The sequence below is a fragment of the Semicossyphus pulcher genome, unplaced genomic scaffold (genome assembly GCF_022749685.1).
Source record: "Semicossyphus pulcher isolate SPU_LCO1_2020_fin unplaced genomic scaffold, fSemPul1.0.p SCAF_12, whole genome shotgun sequence".
Lineage (NCBI taxonomy): Eukaryota > Metazoa > Chordata > Actinopteri > Labriformes > Labridae > Semicossyphus > Semicossyphus pulcher.
In genome coordinates, this window is record NW_027211626.1 from 993,157 (window position 1) to 1,020,819 (window position 27,663).

Consider the following 27,663-nt stretch of genomic DNA (forward strand, 5'->3'; position numbering starts at 1 on the left):
GCCTGTGACGGGACGTTTTCCTTTCTCATGGTGGATTCATGTCGTTGAGACAACAAAGAGTGCAGTCAAGACCTGCTTTTTATGTGTCATGAGATAACTCGTGTTGTGATTTGACGCTTTATTTCTAAAACTTGATTGATTAAATTGACTGATTGGCCATATTTCAATCTTAAACAACATAATAATACTAATAATAATAAACTTGATTTATGTAGTACCTTCAAAACAATGTCCAAAGTTACAAAGTGCTGTATAATTAAAACCGAGCACATGACCAAATGACGCCGTCTTAATCCGTCTGCATCATTGAAAACAACATATTTGACATCAAATGACTTCAATCCCTTAAATATGATTTAGTCCTTTGAAGCTTCACATCATTTAAAGAGAGGGACTGTTAACAACAGCTTACGTTAGCATTAAACAATTTGTGTTCAACTTTACTGTTTGATAATTTGACAAGATACAAAAGAAAATTCCAGCAAATGGTCGAGCTAGCTAGCTAGCTAGCTTACTGTAATGTAAGGTGTGCGCTAACGTTAGCTCTCATGACTTAGATCTATGCTCAGTACCTATCCAGCTATCTTATGTTGTTGTAGCTTGAAGTTGGGCCCTAATTTTCCTGATTTTCAGTAGCTGATAAATCAAGAATTGAATTCATATTTGTCAGATTTTTTACAATTGGCAAAACTGGAATAAAGTTCATCATTAGCATTTCCTACCCCGAGCATGACGGCAGAGAAAAATGGCCGCCGTGTGAATATTGAGAATGGGCCTTATCAATCATGGGCATGCAAGGAAGTTAACCTTACTATTTGCAATAACTGAAATCATCCTAGAAAATATTATGGACACTTTTAAAGAGTGACATTGATGAGGAACGTCAGGTGTACCTTCCTGATTTCTCCAAACTAATTCTGAAAGAGCGGGATCTAGCTGAAGAGAAGTAAGCCTCGGCACAGCTGTGCTTTGGATTATTATCTTAATTTATTTAAGTTAAAGGCCATGAAAACTTTTTTTAATCAGCTTCTTGCTGTGAATTTTTCTCACACTGTACACAGATATAACCCCTCAAGTACAAAGAAAAAACTTGCAGGTATTGTAGAGTCAAAAATGTTTTCTGTACTAAAAACTGACATTAGAAATTCATGAATTTGGTCTTTACGTATTGTGGTGTGCACATTGTTCTCAGCTGGGACCTGAAAGAATAAAGAAGCCGATATAGATCCTGGGGAACGTGCTGTGAGTGTTTTTAATGCTGCATAGTAAAAGAGAAAGAGAGAAAAGGTGCAAACACATGGGGTGGAATGCTGTAAATATAGAGATATACAAGTAAACATAAAAACAGTCGAAAACATAAATAATTCCAGGATAGACGAGGGCTGGATCTCCGCACTGGAACAGGATGTTGTTTGTACTTCATGCTATGAATAGACTTCTTCCTTTCAGATGAAAAATGATTTGCTGACAAAGAACTGAATCATTGTAGTTTGTGAAAGTGACTCCGGAAAGGATTATATAACACACAGGGAAGTAATTATCCCCGGGGCAGTAGGTTATCTAACACACAGAATCTGTGCAATTTCTAAATTGGACAGTGATCCCCCAAAGTGCAGCAAAATGAGAACTGTTTTATTTTCTGAAAGGATTATGGATCTAAAGATGCTGTTTAGCAGTAGTTTCTTTCTACGCATTACAGCGCGATGCATGACAGAGTTTCCCATAACACACTGGAAAAAAGCCTCTCTCCAAAATAAATTTAAAAAACAATGGATGTAAAATTATTTTAACTTGTAATAAGTTACAAATCTGAAGAAACAACAAGTGAAAAATTGCTCGGTAAGATTTCTAGAAATATAATGTAATATTTAGGCCTCATAAGATGGAAGAGATACAAGAAAATAGTGCTACTTTCTGATTTTGCAGCAGTTTTATTTGTGTTAATTATACTGGCGTACAGTTCACTGCATGCCAGGAAAAACTGCTCTTACAAAATATGTTTTAAAAAAAACCCCAAAAAACATGAATATAAGATGATTTTTGCTTGTAATAACTTAAAACAATACAAGAAAATACTGTTTTTTAAAAACATTATGCATCTGAAGACGCTGTTTTGCAGCAGTTTTATTTATATTAATTACACTGACGTACGATGCACTGCACGCCAGTGTGTCCATTACACACAGGAAAAAATTACATTTTTAAAAAACCTAATAAAATACAATGAATAAACAAAAACAAGATCATTTTTTCTTCTAATAAGTAAAAAAACATCTGGCACTGAGAGTGAATATTTGCTCTGTGAGATTTCTAGAAATAATATGTCATTTTTGGGCCTTTCAAGATTGAAGAGATACAAGAAAATTGTCGCACTTTCTCACGTATCTAAAGATGCTGTTTTGCAGCAAGTTCATTTCAACGTCTTACACTTGCATACAGTTACTGCATGCAAGTGTTTCTCATGACACACTGGAAAAATGTCACTTAAAAATAAGTGGGAAACAAAATGAATATGAGATTATTTTAACTTGCAATAAGTTAAAAATCTAATGTTATATTTCTGCTGTTAAGATAGAAGAGAAACAAGACACAAGTATTTTCTGATTGCATTATGTATCTAAAGTTGCTTTTAATCTCTTCTTATTATGTTGTATGTTTCCACTGCACACTGGAAAACAGGACATTTAAAAAACCTAAAAAATACAACCAAACAAGATGATTTTCCCTTGTAGTAAGTAAAAAAAGATCTGGCATTGAAAGTGAATATGTGCTAAGTAAGATGTCTAGATATAATATGTGATGTTGAGGATCTGGATTATATATTAAATTCTGCAGAAAGAACAAAAAAAATGTGCTCAGTGAGATTTAGTAATATAAGGTGTGATGTTCTTTTCAAGACAGAAAAAGACTTTTTATCTGGGAAATCTCATTTTCAGCTCAATATTACAAGTTTTAGGACGTATTGTGTTTCACAATAAGCCCGAAGTTCTCAAAAGTGGCATTTATCATCTTACAAATAGTTTTTGTGGTTCTTGTTATTGTCTTTTCTTTAAGTGTAATGTAGCTTATTTTAAGTTCTATCATAGTGAAACTGAAACTGTCTTTATGTTTGCTGGAAATACTCAAATTGAGCATTTGTTACAGGCGTAAGGAAGCGTTTTAGTGCCATAAAAAGCCATTACTCTCCAGCTCTGTCATTTGTTTTAAGCTCTACAATAATCACTGTTCTAGATTTAAGGGAATCTCCTACTTCTAATAATACGTTAAAAAAAGACAATTCTTGTATTAAACCAACAGTTTAGATTTTCTCTCCAATGGATAACTTTTTGCTCAGGAGACTTGTTCCCAGCAGCGTTCGTCAGCAGCACTGATTATTCCTCCTAGAAAGGGCCGTGAAGTCTCTATAATAACACGTATGCAGCACTGGAGCTCCATTAAAATCCACACAAATGAAGCGTGGCAGCAAACGTGACCCTCTCTTCCTCTCCAGGAAAAACACGGCTGCTCTCAGAGTCAGAAGAAATCCTCCTCAAACGTCCGTCTCCTCGCACAATAGATTCATTTAAATGATTTATGTGCTGCACACGGTGACTGCTTCAGAACAACTGTCACTTTTTTATGTATTTAACAGGAAATTCCACCTCGGTGACACTTCCTGTAGCTGTAATCACTGTTTTAGTGTTTCTATTTACATACATGTATTAAACTATTTATTGTGCTTACTAAAGCATTCTGTTTTAAGTGTTTGAGATTGAAACTGCGTGGTGCTGCAGTATTCTCACCCACTGAGATGCATTTATTTATCTTTTAATGGGTTATAAAAAATAAACGTTCCTCTGAGACCCGGCACATTCACTTATTCATTGTCTGATACACAAAGTTACAGTAGTAGATGTGTTCTGGTTTTTTTATCTTGACATTTAATTTAAAAAATGTTCCCCAGAAAGTTAAAATCTTTATTTTTATGGTTGAAATGACAATTAAGTTGAACGTCAACAAACAACGATAACACACGAGTACGACTAGTACTACTACTACATAAATACTAAGCTTAAGCCAAAAGGCAACTGGACTTGACTTGGTTGACTACTAAAGCTAGTACTACTCCTGCTGCTGCTACTATTACTTATACCAATACCACTTATTCTGCTACTTATACTAATGCTACTACTACTACTGCTAGTACTGCTACAACTACAACTCCTACTACTGCTACAACTACATTACTAATGATATTAGGACTACTACTAAGAATAGTACTACTCTTGTTGCTGCTGCTACTACTACTTCTACTACTATTAGTACTTAAATACAGCTACTACCACTACAACTAGTAGACAACTACTGCTACAACTTGTACTACTATTATGACTACTACTAGCCTACTACTAATAGGCTCCTAATACTACTACTATTACTACTGTTACCATTTCAACTACTTTTACTACTTCTACTACTTTGATAACTGCTACTATTACTACTACAACTTCTAGTACTCCTACTACCAGTACTACTACTACTGCTACTACTTCATACTTCTATTTCTGCTACAATTACCATTGTTACTACTGTCACCACTACTTCTGCTACTATTGCTACCATCACTACTACTACCACCACAACAACTACTATTACTACTACTACAATACTATTGCTGCAGCTACTTCTTTTACTAACCTTACTACTACAAGTACTACTATTACTGTTACTATATCATTCTTACTACAACAACTAAACTACTACTACTACTACACCTTCTACTTCTACTACTATTATAACTTATATATATACAATTTAAAATAAAACAAATACTAATAATATTGCATTAAAGGTCATTTGTCTCATTACAATTCTTGTGTTTATAATCTAAAGTACCTATTATCGTGAAATACTGTTGTGATTGGCTAGAGAGCACCGAACTTCATCTCCCAGTGTGCACCGCGGCAGGGCTCCTCGCCTCCCATTGGTCCGTCTCTCCGAGCAGCGGAGGCAGACATAAGGCGGTGGTGAGTGCTCGGCGGAGAGCTGCGGAGCTGAGATGAAGCGCGCACACGGAGCGGTTCACACCGTGCAGTGTTGGCGGCTGAGGAAGAGGCTCCGCGCCGCTGAAGCTGAAGCTGCTCCGGCTGAGTGAAGGGCTCCGTCCATGCGGAGGCTAGCGCTCATTCTGCTGCCCTGTGCTGTCGCCGTCCTGGTGCACTTGTGGTTGGCTCAACGACCCTCCTCCGCTCCGCTGGACAACAACACTCTCTCGGGTACTTTTTAGCCACAACCCCGGGCTTCACCTCCACGAAGCCTCGGAACTTTTTTATTCTACATCCGAGCGGCGGGCTAACTTTGCTCTTACCGCCCCGGTGTGTCTGTTGTGGTTGTTAGTTTGTGTGTGAACAGGTAGTTTACGCTTTCATGGAGTGTGTGGATATATGTGTATGTGTTTTAGTGGGAAATAATGTGAATGTAACAGTAGTGCTGGGCGTTGCTTGGATAGTCTGACGTCTGGAGCGAGCTGAGCATATCTGCCTTGTTACAACCAGAGCTGCAACGATTAATCGATTGAAAGAAAATTAATCGCAAAAGATTTTGATAATCGATTACTCGTTTTGATGACTTTCAAGAAAAAAACATTTCTGGTTTCACCCTCTTAAATGAGAGAATTTGTTGCTTTTTGGTCTTTTTGTACATAAAACTCTGGTTTTAAACAGTTACTTTGACAAAAAGGCGATTTGAAGACCTTTGACGACAGGATTTCCTACAAATTTCTCAATTTCAGTCAATTATTATAAAAAATAAGCAGCAGATTCATCGATTACTTACATAATCGTCTTTTGCAGCTGTAGTTACAACTATGGAGCTCTGAGGTGCTTTCAAACGGATTACCATTTATTATCAGGGGATGGACTGGAGGGTGAACCTGCTTTAGAGATAGTTTAACCACATTTTGATGCATGAAGGCGTTCATTTTCAGGAGGTCATTGTGCATGATGGTAAGTCAATGCAAGCTACATCTCAGAGGAAGCTGGTGTCAGGATCAGGCATGTGAAGCATAAATCATAGTGAGCGATTTCTGCAGATATTGTATCGAAACACTGATGCAGGGATCTATTGTTTTATTTAATTACTCTCTTAAAGGGACTTAATTTGAAAAAATTGAAGTGCCAAGGGGTTGGACATTTTGCTTCCCATGTCTGTTCAGATTTCCTTAAACACCTGAAATTTTATATTTAAGATATTTTTTATCTTTTATCTTTATTTTATTTTGACCTTTCTTAACTCCCACTGCTTGACCAGCCTGTTAAGTTAAAGCTTATACGAAGGAAGTGTTTCTGTGCAAAATGATCAAAGGGCCAGTTTGAGGGCGTGAAAGGGCCTGTGATTATTATATATGATTTAAATTGTTACAGTAATATTTCACATAAGAATGAAGCTTTTTTATGAAATAACATTCAGCTTAAAATCATCCAGTTGCACAATTTTTTTGCACAAGTTGAATTGTGCAGAATACCTAATAATACGGTAATGGTAGTTGGTTTGGACCATGTTGACTGTTGCATTCACCATTTATTGAAGTTTTTATGAAAGATTTAGTCTCTGTTTGTCTAGAAATCCCATTTTATTGCAATAAATATTCATTAAAGAAAGATGAGGAAAGTGACGTCCTTTGAAGACATAATTAACATTTTAAAAATGGAATAAAACATAATATATTTTATTAACGCTCATCACATTGTGAAATGTTTAACATCGTAATAGTATTGTATGGTAACGAAAGTATCGGGATGATATCGTATCATTGAGCGTCTGTCGATTCAACCCATGATCCGTCCATCTAAAGAGGTTTTTACCTCTGCTTGTTGCCTTTTGATTTCTTATCATTTAAGGTCACATTTGACCTCCATAATGTCCTTAAACGCCTCATATCTGGGTAGGAAATGACGCCCTGTTGTTTTAGATATTTTTGATAATGTCAGCGTTGCTCTTTCAGATGAAGCCTTACCTTTCTATGAAGTTTTGGTGGGAGTGCTGTCAGCGAGACACCATCATGAACTGCGACAAGCGATAAGAGAAACCTGGCTGGGCTACCTGCGAGATCACCCCCACTTCCAGCACAGGTCTGTAGGATGCAGCTCCAACTCTCCGCCTATAATTCGATCTGTTTCTTTATTTCTTTGTTTTGGTTTCTTTCCTTGGTTAGATTCTGTGGCAATAAAGCCTGCAGCTGCCAGCAAATAACCGACTTCCCATCAACACTTTTTATCTTTACCTGACCGCCGGCCAATATTGTTCCTTTTGCTTTCAGTCTTCTTTTTTGCACGCTTCTTTCCCATTCAGCGATCCAAGCACAGATAAGGTGTGACGATGAAATCTTGCGGGCTATTATTGCACACACAAAAAAAGATGAATGCCATTGTGTTGTGGTTTATTTTCTTTTCAGAGTGGGGGTGAAGTTTATCGTGGGAGAACATGGCTGTGCAATTCCAGAGGAGGACAGAGAGGATCCGTACTCCTGCTCGCTCCTGAACTTCACAGAGCCAGGTAAAATAATCAGCGTTGATGATTGGACATCTGCAGCTGTAATATAAAAAAATCCTGTGTGTGCAGTCTGTTGCTAGCCGAGGCTGAATAACAGAGCTGAAAGAAAGAGAAGAATGCATGTTCAGAGAAGAAGTAAAGCACCTTTATTCGTGTTCACCCACTCTTCAAGGACGTCGCTCTTTTCCTCTCCAAGGCCGGAGCAGAAATCTCTCCCCGTGTGTACTAACACTTGAAAAGTAAAGCTATACGAAGCTCTGACGCACTTTATGGGAAATAATTGAGCAGGCTCACTGTCAGATTGAACGTCCGCAGTAATTGTTATGTCTCTCACTTTCACAGACTCAGTCAAATTCAGCCGTTTCACTACTTTTCCCAGAAGCTTCGGTGTTTTCTGCTTCCATGAAAACATAATTACCGCTCATCGGAATAGACTTTTCAGACGACGGCCTTTAGGGTCATGGTGATGTTTTATTTTTCCGGCCCTTTCTCTGCTCTCGGCCGCGTTAATGGTTGAAGTGTTGACGTGATTTGCTTCAGAATTGCGGGCAGGCAGGCGGGCGGCTGTGGTGAGACATGCTCGGTGTGATTGGAAGAGGAACAGACAAAAGCTGCTTTAAACACAGTTGGGTACCTGACTCAGGATTCAGGTCAGAGCACACGTTCAAAGGACAATTAATGTTAGTTGAAATGTGTTTGTGCGCTGCTTTATCACAGGGATGTTTCTTTGGGATTGAAGAAGGTGAATACTAATTATCAGGGAATCAGAGTTTGCTTTCGTGATTCTGTTTCAGCTGTTGGCGAGAAAACCTCAAAATGTAGACGAGTGATAACTGTGGAAGTCACAACAAGAGTTCACTGGATCCTGTTTCTCAAACGTGAATATCAGCTGATTTTTAAAATAACAAATTGAGCCAAACCAAAACGTGATTTTAAAGCAGACACAGAAACATCCACTGCTTGCTGATGTTAGGAGTGCAACGATTAGTCGACATTGTTGACAAAAATCGATGTCAAAATTAGTTGCCAATCAATTTAATCGTCAATAATTAGTTGTTTACATCATCGCATGTTCTTCATGCTGTGTGCGGACACACCATCGTTTTCTGGACATGAATTGCTGACAGGTGAGCAGTGACCGAGGAGCCACAGGTAAAGAAAACAGCAAAATGTCGGTGCCTTGTTTATCACAGGAGCACGTCGGTGATGAGCGACCATTTAAAGAGAAGACACGATGGAGTTGTGTTCTTGATCTGATGTATTTTCTCTGTCAGCACTTTGTCTGTCGTTGGTTTTAAACGGACAAAAACTTCTCCTGAGACGGACCCTTCGTATCAGTCGGAGCCAAATCAGCAGCAAAGTTTATTCAAAGACATATTTATGAATGAAGAACGATGACTAGTCGACTAACCCTAACAAACATTTGATCCTGGTTCTAAGAAACCTGGATATATAACCCATCCAGGTTAACGCATTCCCCGGGTTCCTGAGGCTCCATGTAAACATTGTATGCCTGATAAGATCCAAACCAGGGTAAGGCTTGTGTCGCGTTTCCTAATAAGCATGTACACAAGCACTCGTAGGATATTCTTGAGCTGAAATCTACATTACTGTGACTCTGCAAAGGTATTAAGATAAGATCATCCTGTGTTGATCCCCGGGGGGGAAGTTCAGGAAACAAACGACATGATCAAAGAATATTTAGTATTAATATACATAAATGTAGTTTGACCAGCATGTGTCTCTGCTTCGTGTGCCGCAGACAGTGCTGAGAGGTTTGTAAACTATGGAGTCAGAGCGCCCTCTGCTGGACAAACTACATGATGACACCCTTTCTAAATCACCTCAAACATTGTTTTCTGCACAATCTGTAAAATAAGTTTCATATCAGCACATACTGGAAAACATCCACAGCAGCACAGATATACCTGTGATAGGCACGCAGCGGCAAATGTGTGCAACACTATTTTGGTGAGGCTCGAATCGCTACATCTCACTTTGAAGACGTCGTCTCGAGCTCTAGGAAAATGTGACGGACTTGTTTTTGTATTTTCTCTCATTTTATGGACCAAATGATCATCTGTTGATCAAGAACATAATCTTATAATCTCTAAATAATCGTCACATGGAGCTCCTAGCTGTGACCAGACTTTGTATGTTGCATAATTTATTGTTAGGCTGCAGCCTAACAGTCTAACAATAACATAACATAAAGATCCCCAATAACTAGCGAACAAAACTAAACTGACTATTAGTTATTTATGATTCATGACAACTTCTGTGAACTGTCCCCTGCCAGAGACTCGCTGCTGATGGTAACTTTGACACATGAGAACAAACTTATCATTTATTTATTTTTCAGAGAGCACAGGAACATAAATTCTATCTTCTTAAACTGGTGAAATCCTGCAGCTCACTTCTCCTCGGGCAGCGCGAAGACTTTTGGTGTTTCTGATTCCTCGCCTCTAATTGTCTTTATTTCGGAGAGAGCTGCAGAACTTGTGTGGAACGCATAGAAAGTAAAAAGCTGCTTCCCTTTAACAGCCTTGATCTTTTCATTGATCTCCGGGGTAATAAACTGCTCCTTTGTAATTAAGAAAGCACACTGACGAGCAGAAGCTGGCTTTGAAGACAGCGGTCTAAAGAAGCTGCTCGTCAAAGTGCTGATGGTGGAGCTTTAGCACAGTCTGCCTTCTTCTCTCGCTCTGACTCACCCGCTCCTCAGCGCTGAAAACGGGCGGTCAGCACGTCGGGATTGTAATAAATTTTGTGTTTGCTTATGCAGGAATCTTTGTCCCTGTGGCAGGCCAGGATGCAGAGATAGAGATCGTGACGGTGTCCGACCCCTCTGTGCTCGCCCCCTCCGACGTGTCCACCATCGCCCTGGATTTCAAGGTCCTCCACCCGGTGGTGATCACCCGGCTGGGGGTGTTTCCCAGCGGGACACGGCCCGAGCTCCAGAGCAACGTCACGGTGAAGCTTCTCCAGCTGGACCAGGAGGTAACAGAGCCCTGATCTCTGAACATAATGTGTCCCGTATGCTGCTTTTCTGTGCAGCCGGGTTCATACACAGCCTGAGGGCCGCTGCAGGACTCGGTGCTGGAGCTGTTTCACGGAAAACTGGAGATGGGAAGTCGGATCACTTAGCAGTAGGAGTTGCTTCTTTTGGCTGGTCATTCAGTCGCTCATCTGGATTTATAATTCCTCCATCAATCACATGTGTGCTTGAATAACATATTAACATTATACTGAGGCTTAAAACATCCAGAAAACTGTGGAAGACGAAACAAACAATAATACTGACCAGCATTCTCAATGTTCCTCAGACAGGAGCTTTTAGAGCGACTTGTTCACCACCAGCACTTCCTGTAACTAGTGTAGTATTTAGTGTTTTTGAATATTAAATGAAAAAAAGGAGTTTTGTGAGTTTATTCATGAATTTCTGAAGGATGAAACTTTTTTTGCAGGAGGCTGTGGTCACCGCTCGCTTCAGTGCCATCAGCACAGGCACCCTGGTGAACGGCGTGTGGTACAAACCAGTGGAGCAGTTCATCCTGCCTAAGGTCAGTTTTTTTTGGGGGGGGGGGGGGGGGGGGGGGGATCATTCAGTCAGTCAGTGCATTGCTCCCTCCTCTCTTCAGAGGGATTTCTATATGAAGGACTCTGACGTAAATTCATTCAAACTGAAAACACACGTTTGGATGTTGTCTCACTTTCTCTGCGCAGTAAATTACATCGTTGCTGTTTTTTTGTTTTTCATCACAATGCATGATGGGTCGAGTGTAGGGAGGGTTACTTTAAAAATGTATTTGATACAGGTGTCACAGGACGTGGTTTACTGCGCGCTGCCTTTGTTTACATTTTCCAGGGCAAAAATGTCTTTGAGTGATACATACGACTGTTAAAGAAAGCAGGTGCATGGTGTTATCAGAGACGGTCAGACGGACGGTTTAGAAATGAGCAGATGTTTTAGAGCATCTTTGGTGTTATATCGTCTTCATTTTAAAATGTATTTTAAAATTGTATTCCCCATTTTTACTAAATGTATCTGTGATCTAATGACCTCTTAACAGAATACAGTTGCCTTTTTTTGTATCCTAATTAAGTAACACCAGTACTTGTATTCTGTTACTCCCCAAGCCTGGATGGTATGCACTGCTGGGTTAGTGGCCATCATTCTGGCATACTTTGAGTGCATATATAGGTTTTATTTTGGTCACAGTGATACTCAAACCAAGATGTTAGAAATACTGACGTCATGAGTCAAAATCTCCCGAACAAAAAAACAAAACAAAAAGCAACCCCTCCGAGAGAAAAGGTCTGTTTTCAATATTTCAGTTTTTCCTGAGCTGTTGGAAGTTTCTTCCTGTAAGTAAAACAGCTGTTTTATGATTAAACTATTGTTAGAAGCTGTTAGCTTCACAGGAAGCATCAAACACATACTATAAGAATGTAGATGAATCTACCCCAAGTTTGCTAAAACCAGCTAATCTGAAGAAACGGTACCAAAGACGTTAGCGTCCTCATCGGTACCTGCAGCCGTGCATACAGTGTTTGAGAAGGTAAACCGTGCTCGTGTGCACAGAGTGAAGTTTCTGTTTTTATCATGCAGGGTTTTGAAGGGACGCTGGTTTGGGAGAATCTGGACTCTGCGGGACTGAGCACAGTGAACTCCTCCTCTGTGCAGCTCAACGATGGAGGAGGAGTCCTGAAGATCTCCTCTGTACGTGCTGCTGCGGTGTCAAAAAATAGATGTTCAAAGAAAATTCTCTCTGATGTTTGAAAGTGAAGGAAAAGTTCACGAGGTTAAAATCTGTGGTGTTTCCTTGGGTTACAGATCGCAGAGGGGATATTGCCTCATAGAAGCGCGCTTGGATTTCCTGGTTTGGCTGGAGGCTTCACCTTTACGATCTACGGTCGGTCCAGGAAAGAGTCTCTGCTTTGTATGAAAACAGCCTCGCTCGATGAACCACCTGTTTAAAGCCTCCATGTTAAAATAAAAACACGCTCTGCCTCTCTCTGGCAGGTTATGAGATTAGCTTCTTTTCCGCCGCAGGGTGCGTGCATATGTGCCAAATGGAAATATCATTTCTCTCTCCGCTGTGCTCCCCGTGGTGTTACATTATTGATCGTACCTGCTGCTTGTGTTTGCATTTGAGTTTATCTGGGAATAGATTTGATGCCATTTTGGGGAAAACAAAATTAAATTCACCATCCAATATCTGTGAAAGCAGAACTAATGATCCATTCTGTAAACGTTACAGGTTTATCATGTTGTTGTGCCAGACGGGGATTTAAGTTATTACCCTGAAACGTACCTTAATTTATTCAGACCTTGGGAGAATAAAAAGTTAATGTGACTTCTTAAAATCTCATTTTGTGCAAAAACACTTTCACAGTTTCCCCAATTGATCCCGTTTTTCTCCTTTTTTCCACCCATTACCCCCATCATGTGCCTCTTTTTACCCACCACCTGTGTGTCAGACGGAGACGGCTTGTCGGGCCTCCTGCGAGGCCGCCCGGGCAGGATGGAGCAGCACGCCTCCAGGCTGAAGCAGGAGGACGCCGCCCTGCAGGAGGAGAGCCTCAGGCACGGCGACATGGTGTTTGTCGACGTGGTAGACACCTACAGGAACGTGCCTTCCAAACTGCTTCAGTTCTATAAATGGTATGCCAAGTGCTAATGACTCCACTCTCCGTCTCCAAATTGCCTCGGTCCTCCGAGGAAATCAGCAGCCTGAAATGAAAGTGTGTCGTTGCCTCAAAATGTCTCACTGTTAGAGTTAGAATTGCAATCACTCGTAAGAGGAAAAGTAGAGTTGTGCGTCATCAGGTAGTAAAACACACAAACTCGTCTGAGGCTTTAACTCTGCAAGAATATCTCTTATTTGTCGGCCCTCGTGCCCTCCTGTCTCAGCGGTATTTGAAGTAAATCCACTCGGGGATATTAGCAAAATCAGAAGGTGGGCTTTAATTAGGTTTGCAAATTCCCTCTCTCGCAGGTCTGTGGGAAACGCTGACTTTAATCTGCTGCTGAAGACGGACGATGATTGTTACATCGACGTGGACTCTGTATTAATGAAGATTGACCACAAGGGTCTCAGGCGCAGAAATTTCTGGTGGGGGAAGTGAGTACAATTTGGTGTCCTGTCTGTTGAAAATGTGTGTTTTTCTGGTGAATTTAATACATTTTATTTATAAGCGCCTTTCAGGACACTCAAGGTCGCTGTACAAAAAAACCCAAACACAAACATTTAAGTGGATGATTCTCCACCTTCACTGCAGGAGAGCTCCTCACAAAGAATCCTCCTTCTGTTTGTGGACGGCTGAGAGCTGCTACAAACTTTCCCCATTACAGGAATAGTTTAACAAACAGTCATTTTCTGTCTCACTGAGAGTTGGAGGAGAAGAAAGACACCACTTTAAACACGGTTCAATGTGAGGCTAAAGCTAGCAGCAGCTTAGCTTAGCAAAAGAAAAGTTAGCCGGCTCTGTTTTCAAAATCTGGCCCTACTACATGTGACTGTTGAAGCATCTCGTCTGTTTAAATGTTAGAGGAGTGGTGAGATGTGTCAGTCTTCTTGATGATCCCTTTATCTCTTAAAGTTAGAATCTCGATGATCTCAGTTTCGTTCTCTTTGGCGACACCTGTGGCGATAAACGGTAACTACAGGAGCACACTTCACAGATATCCAGACAGTGCTGCATGTGTGACGTCCACGGTCGGCTCCGGTTGTAACTCTTGATTTTCCTGGCTGACGGTCGCTTTCCTTTTCAGACTGTTTGCTTCATCTGAGCGTCGAGTTTGTTTCTTCTTCTTTGGATTTTCACTTCTTGTTGAAGTTGTATCTGTAGTCATCCATCTTTTCTTTGTTTGTTCAGCCATAGTAGATTACTGTTTACTCGCAACACTTGCAGAGAGCGGAAAAGCAGCCGCTTAGCTCCGCCTACCCTCTCTGGCAGACCAACCACTGCTGGCTGATGGAAAACGCGTCACTAACTGGGCGTCGCCACAGACACCCAGCCCATAATAATACTATATACTGCAGATGCAAAGGCTTTCATCAGTGGGCCGTAGGCTCAGTCACTGTTGTGTTACCTCATTCGGTGATAGAGACTAACAGACATTTATTTACATGAAAATCTTAGATTATATCTTTAAATAACTTTAACATTGGAAAACATTGGACATTTTCAGACTCCATTTTTAGCGTCTGTATTTCATAAAGTCTAAATATTCCACATTATGTCCCATTTAATATTTAAATTCAAATTCAACATTTTTAATTTGTTAACTTTTTATTTTCCATCACTATTCAGAGTTTAGTTTTGTTGACAGCAGAAGGACTAACAAACAGGCTGCTGCTTGTGAAGTTCAGATTTGAACACTTTTATTAGTGTATTATATTTATGCTAATAATTTGTGCTCAAGATGACTAATGTTCTGAAAAGTGGCTTCTTTTCCCAGCTTCAATAAAAAGGCCCTAATGATTGAATGTTGCTGCTGTTCACTGAGAGACCGTCACTGAAATTAGCATTTCTGACTCAATCCAAACAAAAAACTCAAATAAATTAAATATTAAGGTTATTTTCATTTAGAAAAACAACTTTAGCTTTTATTTGGTGTTAAATATGAGACATTTGGAGCTTTTTAACTCGAAAAAACAGCCGACAAAATAAAAAACAGCACAAAACCCCAGTTTTTTCCTTAAAACCAAACATTTCAAATGAATAAATATAAATATGCAATTTTCAGTTTTCAAATGTGATTCAGCTCTTTTCTTTGTTTTTGCTTCCCGAGTCTGACAACAAAACAGATCCTTCACAGGGAACGCTGGACTTTCAAAATAAAAGAGAAATGTCCAAAACTCCATCCTACAAAGTTATAAAAACACAATAAAGTGACGACAGATCGAATCTTTGGCAACTTACATGAGAAAAAAAAACATGAGAAAAAAAACGACACATTTATATTTGGAAGAGTCGCCACAGGCCGGCGGTCCTCCCACTGACTTGTTCACACTGCTCCTGGAAAACAGCGCCAGTCTCCGGCACTGCTGCACTGATAATTGGTTGTGCTAACGGCGATTGCAGCTCCTTTTACACATGCACTCCAATTTCCAGAAAATTTAAAGACAGCCTGCCCCTGACATTTTCCAGAGATGCCGTTTCACACACGTCCCTCACGGAGGGGCGTTCACTGTCGTAAAAAGCATGCTGCGTACGCCCCTCAGCGTCGGCCCTCACAGCCTGAAGCTCCCGACTCTCTTCCTTCCTCTCTCCAGTTTGTCGTCTTGTAAACGATCCGTTCTTCTTCTTAATCATCCTGTTACGTGTCGCTCTTCAGTTTTCACACCGGTCACATGATCTAAGCGTCATCGCCCTGCCCACTCGCTCACGGTGAATGTTCCTGAGTATTACCTGCTGCGTTCACACCTCGGCTCACCCCGACTTCTTGCAGAGATTTTTCAGGAGGCTGCAGGAAAGAGTCTGCATAAAGTCGGGGTGAAACATTCGGCTGTTTGCGTTCACACATGCGGCCCACCCGGACAATGTGGGGACATTTTATAGGAGTGCAGTGAATGTGTGAAGGGGGCTTATGTGAAGTGATTTTGAGCATGGCGTTCTTGCTTAGGGTCAGGATTTCTTTCAAAACACAATGTTACAGCTTCCATAGGAGAATAAAGAAGGAGAAGCTCTAAGCAGACGGAGCCATTTCATGCATGTTTAGGACCAGGACTTTACTTCCCTTGTTTTGAACGCGGGGAAGGATTCAGAAATGACGGGTGCTCCGGGTTGCTTCAGGACCTGGAGGGTTAAACGTCTCCTGTGTTTGCAGAATAACTTCAGTCTTCTGTCAGCTGAACTTTAGATCAAAGAAACAGGAAAGTTCTGTCAGAGGCTGATGGCTCAGGTGAGAGGGGAACAGGATGCGATGATGATGTATGTGACCCAGTTTCAGGCAGAGCTGGGCAGTGGATCGCATCGGGAAGTGGCAGGAGCTGGAGTACGCCAGTCCGGCCTACCCGGCGTTTGCCTGCGGCTCGGGCTACGTGGTCTCTCGGGACCTGGTCCAGTGGCTCGCCAGCAATGCGGATAAACTGAAGGCCTACCAGGTAGAGTACCTGAGAGACGTGACTGTGAGATTATAGAGGCAGAGAGTTATGATTATAATGTCAGTGTGTGTTGTTGCAGGGAGAAGATGTGAGCATGGGGATCTGGATGGCAGCTGTAGGACCGCAGAAATATCAGGTAAAAAACTGCTTTATTCAGGAAGCAGACCAGGCTGCTGTTCTTTGATGTTTGTTGACTGACAGTTTGACGTGCTTTAAAGCAATTAACATTAAAACATATTAAGATTAAATGTTGCAAAGAATTAAATTATAATCCTCTTAGTCATTCAAGCAGCCTGAGTTTGTTCTGTTTAAATCTCAAGTTTGATTAATTAGCTGAGGCTCTTATTGTGAAGACGAGCTGTTTGATTCAGCTTACTGTGGATTATCAATCAAACTTTATTGTCAAACATTGTAGCACAGATGATTGAAACTACAAAGATTAAGAGGGAAGTAGAAAGATTAAAAAAGAAAAACATCGGCAGAGAAAAATAAACATGCACACAAAAATAGCCCTTTAACAATCCCGAGTAAAGCCGGAGATATACTTGCTTTTATCTACATGTGTGCAGGATGGCTGCCTCGTGTTCCCTGCGTCTTGTTTGAAACATGGGTTGTGCTCGTCCTCAAGAATTAAAGCTACACGTACACAAGATGCAGTCTGCACATGAGCAGTAGGGGCAGTGTAGAGGCAGAGGGGATGTGACAGGGTCGACACAGCAGCAGGGACAACAATGGCAGAAAGTCCACAATGATCCACATCTGTACGATGTGTCGTTGCTGCTGCACAGAGACAAACATGCCTGTCAAACAGCTGCAGACAGATAAGTTCTGTTTCAGAAGTCGACGTGGAAACCTGCAGAACTACATGGAAACGATTCCAGGAGCGTTACGTCCGAGCACAGAGGAACATGTTGGAGAGACGGAGCGGGGACGGAGCAGACGGTGTGTTCTGTCCACCGAACACACAGAAGCCGTTTCTGCTGTGATCTCAGAGTGAACATCACAATAACCTCCTGGAGTGTTGCAGTCTGTAGTTTACATCCCGCACATACGGTAGTTGCATGCAGCCTGAGCTCTCTGGTGCGCCCTCTAGAGGTATTGTCCAGTAACACGCGTAGTAAAGTATGTGAACAATTGCGTTCATGACGCAGATGGTCGTGTAGGCGAACACAGAGTTCAAAAGCAAGTATATCTCCGACCTGTACCAGTGTGTTTCTAAGACCCACATCAGTCCATGCAGGTCAACACACCTCCGTCCTGTCTCTGTGTCTCTGCAGGACCCCGGCTGGCTCTGTGAGAAGGAGTGCTACCTGGACATGCTGTCGTCTCCCCAGCACACGGCCGAGGAGCTGCACAACCTGTGGGACAGGAAGCAGGCCTGTGGAGACCCCTGCGGCTGTCCCTGGGGCCACTGAATCTGTCTCACCCCACACTCACCATGGTGCGCTGTGGGTAAAATGCACTCAACACTGGTTCCTTCAAAATGAGTGGTCTCAGACTTTTATTATTATTATTAAACGATAAACTTTTAAACTGTTGGAAAATAATCTTAAACTTTGAGATTGATTTCAGGTTCTTATATTAACAACATAACGGACCATTCGCTGCTTCAGGATAAGTTAAAACCTCACATTCAGCTTTAGCTTACTGTTAGCATTAGCATCATGAACTCAGTTTTTAAACGTGGGAGTGAAACAGACAAAATGTGGATGAAACTGTGGATTTGTGTGCACAATCATTGCTGTGAGAGTCCTCTGTAATATGATCACTGGTACAAACAGGGATATTTGATGGGACTTTAAGGACGACTTGTCTGAAGCTTCTCATCCTCTTCACTCTTTGTAGATTTATGACGACGCTTTCTCACAGACTCACACAGTTTGTACTGTAGCTGTCATTGTGCAAATGGTGATGTGGCCTTACTGTATTTGTCAGGCGTCATGCTGTACGTATGCCAACACTGATTTCAATGAGTGTATTTGCAACACAGATTTTTGAAACTTGAAGCAGTCACAGATGCTGTGAAACAAACTCACTAGTTTAACACTGGTTTTATGAAAGCCTTCACAGGTAATAAAGAACACTAAAAAGAGATTTGATGACTTATTGTCGTTTATTTTTGGGGATGATGCACGCGGACAACTTTACATCGAGTCTAACAATTAGTTTTAGCGGTTGGCTCTGCTCAGGCAGCTAACTACGACGGAGCCGGAGGAGAAGAGAGAAAAAAATTAAAATTCAGAGATTAAAGTCGTAAAATTGGCAGAAAAAAGGGCAAATTTGTGAGATAAAAATGTCTGTGAGAAACGACTAGTAAAAAATTGTTTAGGAGTGTTTAAAGTAGCCTTGTGTTTTTTTGTCTGTAATGCAGGTTTGTTTCCTCTCAGTGTCCGTCATGAGGTCGTAGGGTAACTCTCATGTGTCATGTAACCCCTTGGGCAAACGGGGAGCACAGAAACTTGTGTTTCTGCAGCAGAGGGTCGCTCAGTCTTCCTCCTCTATGAAGTCTGCTTCTTGTGTGCAGAGAAAACAAAGAAAATCTGCTCCGAGCTCCGTGCCATGCACGCCTGTGTGAGCAGCAGAGCCAACAGGGCAGAGAAGAGACACAGGTGAATTTAGAGGGAGGGGGCCGTGAACCACAGCCTACTGTTTGGGGGGGTCGCAGCTCAGAAAGGTTCATATTAACACTTCTTTACTAGTCACTGTTTCTTGCAAATGTATGCCTTTATAATCTTATAAATTAGCCATTTTTTCTGGGTGTTTTCTGAGTGTTACTCTTCCCCTCCGGCTCCTTTATAGCTGACAGACTTTGCTAACGCTGTGACAGAAGTCCGTTCAGCTAAAAGCCTCTGGGAAACCTTTATTATTTAAACTTACATTTGCCTTCATATGATGTAATTTAGCGTCTGATGCAGATAATAGTAAGCCTCTAAAAATATTAGAAATTAGTTTCAATCCAAATTTGAAATATTGTCATTTAAGTTTCTGATATAAGGGATGGTACAGCTAGCCTCCAAAAGTTCAACTGGTTTTAGGTCAATTATTGTGCGTCAATAACAAACAACAACCGCGTGGTGCGAGCAGAGAGGAATCTGTGTTTTTCCACCAATATTATGTATATTTTTTTTATCATAATAGTATTGGAGGAATACTCCAAAGTACAGAATCGGTATCAGGAAGGTGCATAAAGGTATCTACATCCAAGCATAGGAAAAGTCACATGGCTACTATTCAGCTGTTAGCGTTAGCATCATTGACAGGTCTCCCTGAGGTGGTTTATTTTAGTCTGCAGGACTTAATTGCAGGTTGTTGATGATCCATTTTTGTCGGCGTCTGCAGGGAGACTTTAGCTCTGTAATAATATATGACCAGCTAACACTACATCATTTAGCATTGCATTCAAAGCTTTGGAGCAAATAGGAACATGCTAACGTAGCATGAGTATGCTAACTGCTAACTATGATATGGGGGCAGATAAATGGATGATTTTCAGATGCTTCATATTCTAGTTCAGACGACTGAAACACAGAAAGCTGCAACACACTGATTGTGTTGTGGGCGGGGCCAGGAAGATGTCAAAGTGTGTTTGGCCATGCCCACACAGTCTCCAGAAATAATCTGTTTTTAAACTCGTTCTGATAGTTCTGAACTTTTATGTCGCTCAGGTTTTTCTGCATGCCTAATGAGACTCATCTTTGAGATCAAATGTGCATTTTTTACTATTTTAAGCCTGTTTTTTTTACTATTTCCAGAGGCTTTAAAGGGAATAAGGAACCACTTTGATGTCTGTTGGTGATTGTTTTCCCGGTACAGTCGCTCGGACGTCGCTGGAATGATAAAGAGGGAACCTGTGGAGTGTTTCCGCCCCAAATAGATCAGAGGTTTCATGTTAATCAATACGACGGAGCACACTGAGCTCGTCGACTGAACCTTTTAAAGAAATCACATAAAAATTCTGAGCATATGCTTTTATGTGCCGCAGTAATTTGTGTAATTGAAGAATAGCCGTGTGATTGATGCTCGGTCACGAGTATTAGATTACCCTCCTGTGTGTTTTTGAACACAGTGAAATATGATGCTCAATATTTCACTAATTGAGAATAATACAAGTCGTTTGTTTAACTTAGACCTGCCAGCAAATCTGTTCCTGCAATTAACCTGACATTGGAGCACACATCCCTCTTCCTCTGAAAACGTCCTCCCCCTCCTCTCCCGCCCGATGTTATCCTCTCGCCTCCTCTCTTCCACTGAGCCGCACGATAACAAAGTCATATCCGCATCTGTTCCTCTCTCCTACGTAGATAAGGACGCCGTTTTTCACCCCATCAGTCTCTCTCTTTCTCGCCGATTTGGCTCCGAGCTTCACTGTGACTGTGACAGAAAAAAGCTCCTCATTTCTGCTCCAGTGCTTCTTTAGAGGATGGAGTTATTGAATTTGTCTAAACTTTGAGGAGCGCTGTGGGGATAACGTCACTCAGGGACGTAAAATGTTTAAATTATTAGTGCTTCCTTTATCATTTTTAGAGCTACGATTCAAATCTCCTGCCTCTTTTCTCTCTTACATTTAACCAGACATTCACACCGACTGCTTTATTAATAACATGAGAGAAATTGTAATATAATGGCTCATAATTTAGCTCTTTAACACCACTTCTTTACATTTTATCTCCCCCTTTTTCTGCCTGTGTATAATGTCAAATATTTATAGGATGTTGAAAGTACTATTCTTCATTTTAAAACAAAAATGTTGTTTTTCCTTTTCAAAATTTCCTCCAATCACGTACAGATGGAGAAAAAGAGAATACAATAATAATAAAATAGGACAAAATGACAATAAAATACATAAAATAGTGCCATCCATACATTCAGAAAGTCCAGCGGCTAGCGCAGACTGGAATCACACTTTCCCCGGCAAACAAAGAGCGTCCTGGTTACCTCGTAGATCACACCGAGTCCTGTGGAGTATCAACGGCGTTAGATAGCAGTGGCTAGCTCCGCTGAATGTAAACACCAACACTACGTGAGCAGCAGCTCCACGTCTGCATTGATCATTTTTCTCAAGATGTTCGTGCAAAACCGTCTCCGAATGATCCCGAGGGACTCCGGCCGGCTTCTCCTAAGAGGAGCCGTGCTCATACAACCCCTTCCAACACTCCGAACTGTCCCTTTAACTTTTAATCAACTGCTTATTCTTTACTTTTTAGCCAACGTTTAAATCAGAATAAAAACAGAAGTTAATAAATAATGATACATACATACATACATACAGATTAAGGAAACAATAGTTTAGATCCATTTATTTCAATTGTTTATCCACCAGCTACTTTAAGTTAACTACTGTTTTATTTCTTTGAACTTCTTTAACAGTTTTTAAAATTATTTTTATCTCTATTTATGTCACATTTATTATTTTTAGATATTTTAATTGTTAATACATTTATTTACGTTATTATATTTTATAATTATTTTGTATTGTAGTATTTAATGTATTATTATATTATATAATGTACTGTATTTTGTTTTGTACCAACTATCAATTAGGCTACTTTTGACTGATTCACTGTTGTGAGCTGATTCTTTGATGAGGGAGGAGCCTGAACATCTCTCTGTACCACCGTGAGGCATTCAGGGACCTATTCTTGGTCCAGTAAATTTAAAATACATTTTCTTTCAGTTCTTTAGAAATATTATCTTTAATCAATTTACTTTCCCAAAAGTGATCAAATCAAGTTCCAGTCTGTCTTTAACATTAGTTACGCAGAGGTACGAGTCTTGTTTAGTCTGTTTTATGTGAACGTTTAGACGTAAAGGCGACCTGAGACCTAAACACTTAAACTACGTTCCTTCCCATCATCCTACAGTGTTTCAGTCTCTCTGTACATGTTTGTGATATCACCGGGCCGGAGTGAGCTGTTCTGCATCGTGTTTGGAGGAAGACAAAGCTCCTGTGTTGGCATAAGGAAGTTAAACGATGTGTCAGGGGAACTGAAGACTTCCTTTGTTCTCTGAGAAATCAATACGTCTAAAAATAAAGTTTCTCACAGAGCGGCCTGGTTAGAGAGTAAAGTAGTAACAACATAAAATAACAGAAGAATAATTCAGCGTATTATAAAGACCCAGAGTGTCTGATTCATCCATATGTTTGATTTAAATAAACCCCACACACGTTGAGTCGTCTCTGCCCTGAAGCGCGTCTGTAATCTTTTCTAAGCGACGACAGGAGAACAATTCCCTGAACCACTGACTTATTTTCCCTCCATTAATATTTTGCCGTGAAAGTGCAATCATCCGTTTAGTCTGTGACAAGCTCTGAGAAAATGGAGGGGACTCGGGCTCTCGAGTTAATTGTGTTTATAAAATCCTTTTCATCTGGAGTCTCACCTCTTTCAGAAACTCATCTTCTCTCGAGCTGCAGACTGAATTCACAAATGTGTCGATGTCACGAGTTTCTGATTTTCTTGGTGAACTTTGGCAAAAACTTAATTTTAAAATATTTTTCTGTCTGATGCACCCCCCACAGTCCCCCTCCGTCCACGCCATTTTACAAAAAGCGCAGCAGATTTTTTTAACTGTATTTTTTCATGAAATTAAACTGTCAACGTTTCGGTGGTTTGATCCTGTTTGAATTCGCATCAGTGCCACCTGCTGTGGGTCATCTTTTCTTCTTCTTCTTTTGTGCCGTTACAGCGACTGTCCAAAGTGTAGAACAAATCAGAACAAATCAGTCGTACAGTTTTGCATCATAAAGGCCCACCACATTTTTTTCATCACACATCATCTTCAGACTGTTTTATGCACGTGAACTGTTGCAGTCAATTTAACTTTTTTATCTTTTTTAGCTGATATTTCAAAGCTTAACTTTTACTGTTTTATCTGTTTTCATTCCTTTTATCTAACTACAGTTTATCCACAAGGCTAATTTTACATTACTCATGTTTATCCATTACTTTAAACTATTTCAACAGTTACATTTTTACTTTCAGATATTTATTTAAACTTTTTATCCGTTAGGATACTTTTAGCTAACCATTTCTTTATAAATAAAAGGCATGAAAAGGCCAAAAATAAATAGACAGGACAGTGGAAACAGGGGAAGAGAGAATGGAGGATGACACGTGGCAAAGTGCCGAGGGTGGGAGTTGGGACATCGCAATGGAAGATCATGGAGCATATTGGACCTCCACTGATGCGACTCTCTGTCTGTATGGCTCTGGATACTCTGTCCGGGGAGTAGGCGGGGCTGCTCCTCCGCTGTCCTCACCTACGTCCGCAGCGTGCACCAGCTTTCAAACATGTTGTCATCGGCCTCATAAGGACGGTCCTTGTAACACATCGCCCACAAGAGCGCACACTGACCTGATGCGGTCAGCCACATGCTACGTTTTGACCTCGTCTTGTTTAACTGTTTCTCCACAGCTTTTAGTTAACTACTGTTCATCCAAAAGTTACTTGTAGCTCCACCTTTATTTCTTTCTTTTAGCTAACTATGTTAACTGTTGATCCATTCGGCTACTTTTTGCTCTCTATTTTAATATTTTCATCTTTTTATCTTTCAGCTAACTATTAAATATCACATCTGTTGCTTTGGCTAACTATTCCAACTGTTTATTATTTATCTTTTAGTTTAGATATCTACTTTAACTGTTCATCCAAACTGTTCCTGTAGCTTCATATTTCCACCTTTCTTTATCACTTTTAACCAACTATTATCATCTATTTAACTACTTTTAGCTCAATATTTTATTAGCTCACTATTTAAAAGCTTATCCATCGCTTTTAGCGAACTAATTCAACTGCTGATTCATCATTTGTAACTATTTGAACTGTTCATCCAACATGTATGCGTACTAGTTTATTATTTCAACCTTTATTTGTCACTTATAAGCTGACTATTTTAACTTTTTTAATCTTTCAGCTGACTATCTGAACTTTTTCTTTACACTTTGCTCTCTCAATTAAACTTTGGTGACAATAACTTTTGGATGAACAGCTGTTTTCTAGAAATTTAAACTGAAGAGCATAAAAACACATTTTGCTTTGTTTTTTTCTCCATAACACAAATATGTGCAGTACATTACACTGTAGGAACCGGCTCTCTTTCTCTTACAGTAACTATTTAAACTAAATAGCACCTAAATACCTAACGAGTAAGTGTAGACAGCCCTGTGGAAACATGACAGTACTTTCTGGATAAAAAAGTAACCGGTGGCGTCTCAGTGAAGATGCATCGTTTCAGATCAGGCACAGCTGTCCCAGATCTGAGAGAGGAGCTTACAGTCTGCTGAGCGCCGAGCATCTGCAACTCCAGACTCTCAGACTCTCCGCGCAGAGCTTCACACACCGCTGTCAATCATCCTCCCCCTCCTTCTTCTGTGTGCACGAAAACGAGGAGGAAATTATTTATTCATGACATCCTGCATCTAAAAATCAGTTTGTCTGATTCACAGGAATGAGGGGATATTATTAGACGCGCAACTATCCCGTAATGGAGCAACGTTTTCATTTCCAATTTGCACCCTGAGCCCTCTCTCTCATTCCCACCGCAGGAACGGCGTCTCAGCCGGGCGAGGTTATAGATGTCACTTTGTGCAAACATTTGCAGAACACAGCTGTGAAATGTGCGACACTGTGGCTCTTTAGATGACACATTCAGCGGAGGGTTTGCTATTAGACAGTACACATAATTACACACGTCTTTGACAAAGTGATGCAAACACTGAGTGAATCACAGCGTTTCATAAGCCCTCATGCGCCCTGCAGCAGTGACGCGGCTGATTTACTATGATAGTGTTAGTGAGAGATAATTAGTCATCGAGTCATTACTGAACCATTACTGACAGACATTCAGTCTTTAGAGGACGGTGAATGAGCTCATCGGTCAGATAAGATTCATGGAAACCGCTCGATCATTGGATGTAGCCTGATGCAGCACCATATATGGAGGAAATGGCATGATGTCAGCAAAGTGATCCATTAAACCGTTAATGAGTAATTTAGTTTAACATTTGCAAAGGCTGCAAGAATTAAACTGATTTTAAGAGAATGATGCAGCAAAGGGCGAACAGAGCCGGGTTTTTGTTCCCCAGTTTGGATCATGTGACAACTTCCAGGGCTGAGAAATGAAGCCAAGGGATTAGTGCCAACAGCTGCAGTTCCTCTGGTGTCCACTTGAGGCTGTCTCCAGCAGTGAGTCAGTCCCCATAGAGCCCCATGTTAAACTTTACAGCAGAAATAAACATGTTTACAGCCTGGTACAAAAAACAGTTTGGGTCTCTATAGCTCATTTCTCTCTTCATGACAACTGTACGGGGAGAATCTTTATACAGCTCACCTGTTTACATTATATTAAGGCTTAAAGTGATGCAGCATTAGGGGCGTGGCCTCTTTGAGTGACAGCTAGGAGCTACTAGCTGTCCGCTAGGTGTCCCCTCAGCTAACTCAGTCACTGAACGTAACCTCTGGGCCGTGTTTGTGCTGTTGGAGCCTTTTGGAGATTTGTTCATGTAAATATCAGACAGATAATCTGTGTGCGCTTTATTGGACGAACAGACCGTCCAACACCTCTCACACACTGTTTCTACACTCAGTCAAACTCTACTATCATTTTATTTTTTAGCATTAATCAGGCGGTGTCGTCGAAACACAGCCCCCGGCATCCAGGGCTCTGCTGCCCGTGCACATGAATCCTTGGTGTTCAGCATTTAGCTGCCAGGCTAAAGGAAAGGTAAATGGATCTACCTGTCTCTTCACTCTTCGTGCTCCGACACATCCTCATGTCAGTGCTTCCGCTGACAGTTCATTAGTAACATAAACACATGAACAATAACTCGAAACAAAGGAGGAAAAGAGGGAAACTCGATGCTCTGTCCTCCGTCACGGCACACACAAACATTTCCTCATGCTGTAACCTTTCGCACCTGTTTCAGAGTCCCCTTAATCACTTCGGCCAACCCGCTTTTAATTAAACACTGGCCGTGTGACTAGGTAGGCCCACCCCCCTAGCCTGACAGCTATCAGGGACAGCCAAGAGGGAGTCTAAGGATGGTTCCTATGAAAGTGGTTTTAAAGCACAGTATCTCTTCTTTGTTCCCAGACAAAATCCTGTGGACATAAAGACACATTTTCTGTAGTTTCTGGACATATGAGCTCTGTGGTCGAGGGGAAAACGCTCAGTGAGGCCGTGGATACACAGAAGACAGAAAAATGGGATAAATTCGAAGCTTGCTTTTCACAGGATTCGTTGACAGAAATAAAATAAAGAACTTTGACTGACTTCTCCTTTAATTCTGCTCAAACAGGCTTTCAGTTTACAACATCCATGCCCGTGTGGTTATCACATTCATGGCACTGCTCCCACAACGACACATGTTCTCATGCATTATTCTGCCAGCACACAGTTGTTTGTAAAAACCTCAGTGTGTCCCTGAGGGGACAAAGAGGAATAACAGAGAGCTCACGTTTCCACCTGCGATCACTGGAGTCCAAATTAAAATGTTCTTTGAGTTTAAAGTGGCTGAAGGCTGATTAAAGGTGCGCTGCAGTGATTTTCACAGTAGGTTCAGGTTATTTATCACAGTGTTGACTCCTCTGTCTGTGGAAAGTGTCTTGTAAGCGTCTGTGAGCCTCTGAAGGGAACTTTAAAGTCTGAGGAAAAACACAGCTTCAGTTTGAGATTAAAAATTTATATAAGAGAAATTCTGTTTTAAAAACTAAAGATGGAGTCTGAAAATGTTCCAGGTAGGAAAGCTCTAATGTAAGATGCTTTTGTTGTAGGCTCCAGTGTGTTTTTAGAACTTGATCCAAACAATAGACTAATAAATATTGGAAATAGCTACAGGGACGTCACTCAGTGGTTTATCGACTGCCTTGTTCCAGCGCAGTGTTCAGCATTTTGGCCGCCATGTTGGTTTTCTGAAACCAAAAGTGACCATATTTGGACGAGAGGGTGGAGCTGGAAAGCTGGAGAGGAGGGAAGGGTTAGCAAACGCTAAGTTATGAAAGCTAAACAGTCTGTGCC

General features: G+C 40.9%; 1 protein-coding gene across 2 annotated transcripts; it reads left to right on the plus strand.

Annotated features, from left to right (window-relative positions):
• Nucleotides 1–5,047: 5,047 nt before the first annotated feature.
• Nucleotides 5,048–18,450, plus strand: b3galnt2 (beta-1,3-N-acetylgalactosaminyltransferase 2). Of its 2 annotated transcripts, none has more exons than XM_069658859.1 (12): nucleotides 5,048–5,255; nucleotides 6,983–7,109; nucleotides 7,433–7,533; nucleotides 10,316–10,530; nucleotides 10,998–11,093; nucleotides 12,143–12,253; nucleotides 12,368–12,446; nucleotides 13,015–13,198; nucleotides 13,533–13,658; nucleotides 16,487–16,646; nucleotides 16,726–16,782; nucleotides 17,924–18,450. In XM_069658859.1, exons 1-12 carry the CDS (start codon nucleotides 5,147–5,149, stop codon nucleotides 18,059–18,061), a joined length of 1,503 nt encoding a protein of 500 aa, XP_069514960.1. In that variant the 5' UTR covers nucleotides 5,048–5,146; the 3' UTR covers nucleotides 18,062–18,450. The 2 variants fall into 2 exon arrangements, with proteins under 2 accessions (XP_069514960.1, XP_069514961.1); XM_069658860.1 differs by having other exon boundaries at nucleotides 10,337–10,530.
• Nucleotides 18,451–27,663: the final 9,213 nt, after the last annotated feature.

What these genes read in the sequence shown, in the direction of transcription:
- b3galnt2 (XM_069658859.1), top strand. Translation starts at nt 5,147, where the DNA reads ATGCGGAGGCTAGCGCTCATTCTGCTGCCCTGTGCTGTCGCCGTCCTG. An exon ending in CTTCACCTTTACGATCTACG is followed by an intron (nt 12,447 to 13,014) that starts GTCGGTCCAGGA and finishes CCTGTGTGTCAG; the next exon opens with ACGGAGACGGCTTGTCGGGC. An exon ending in TAGGACCGCAGAAATATCAG is followed by an intron (nt 16,783 to 17,923) that starts GTAAAAAACTGC and finishes GTGTCTCTGCAG; the next exon opens with GACCCCGGCTGGCTCTGTGA.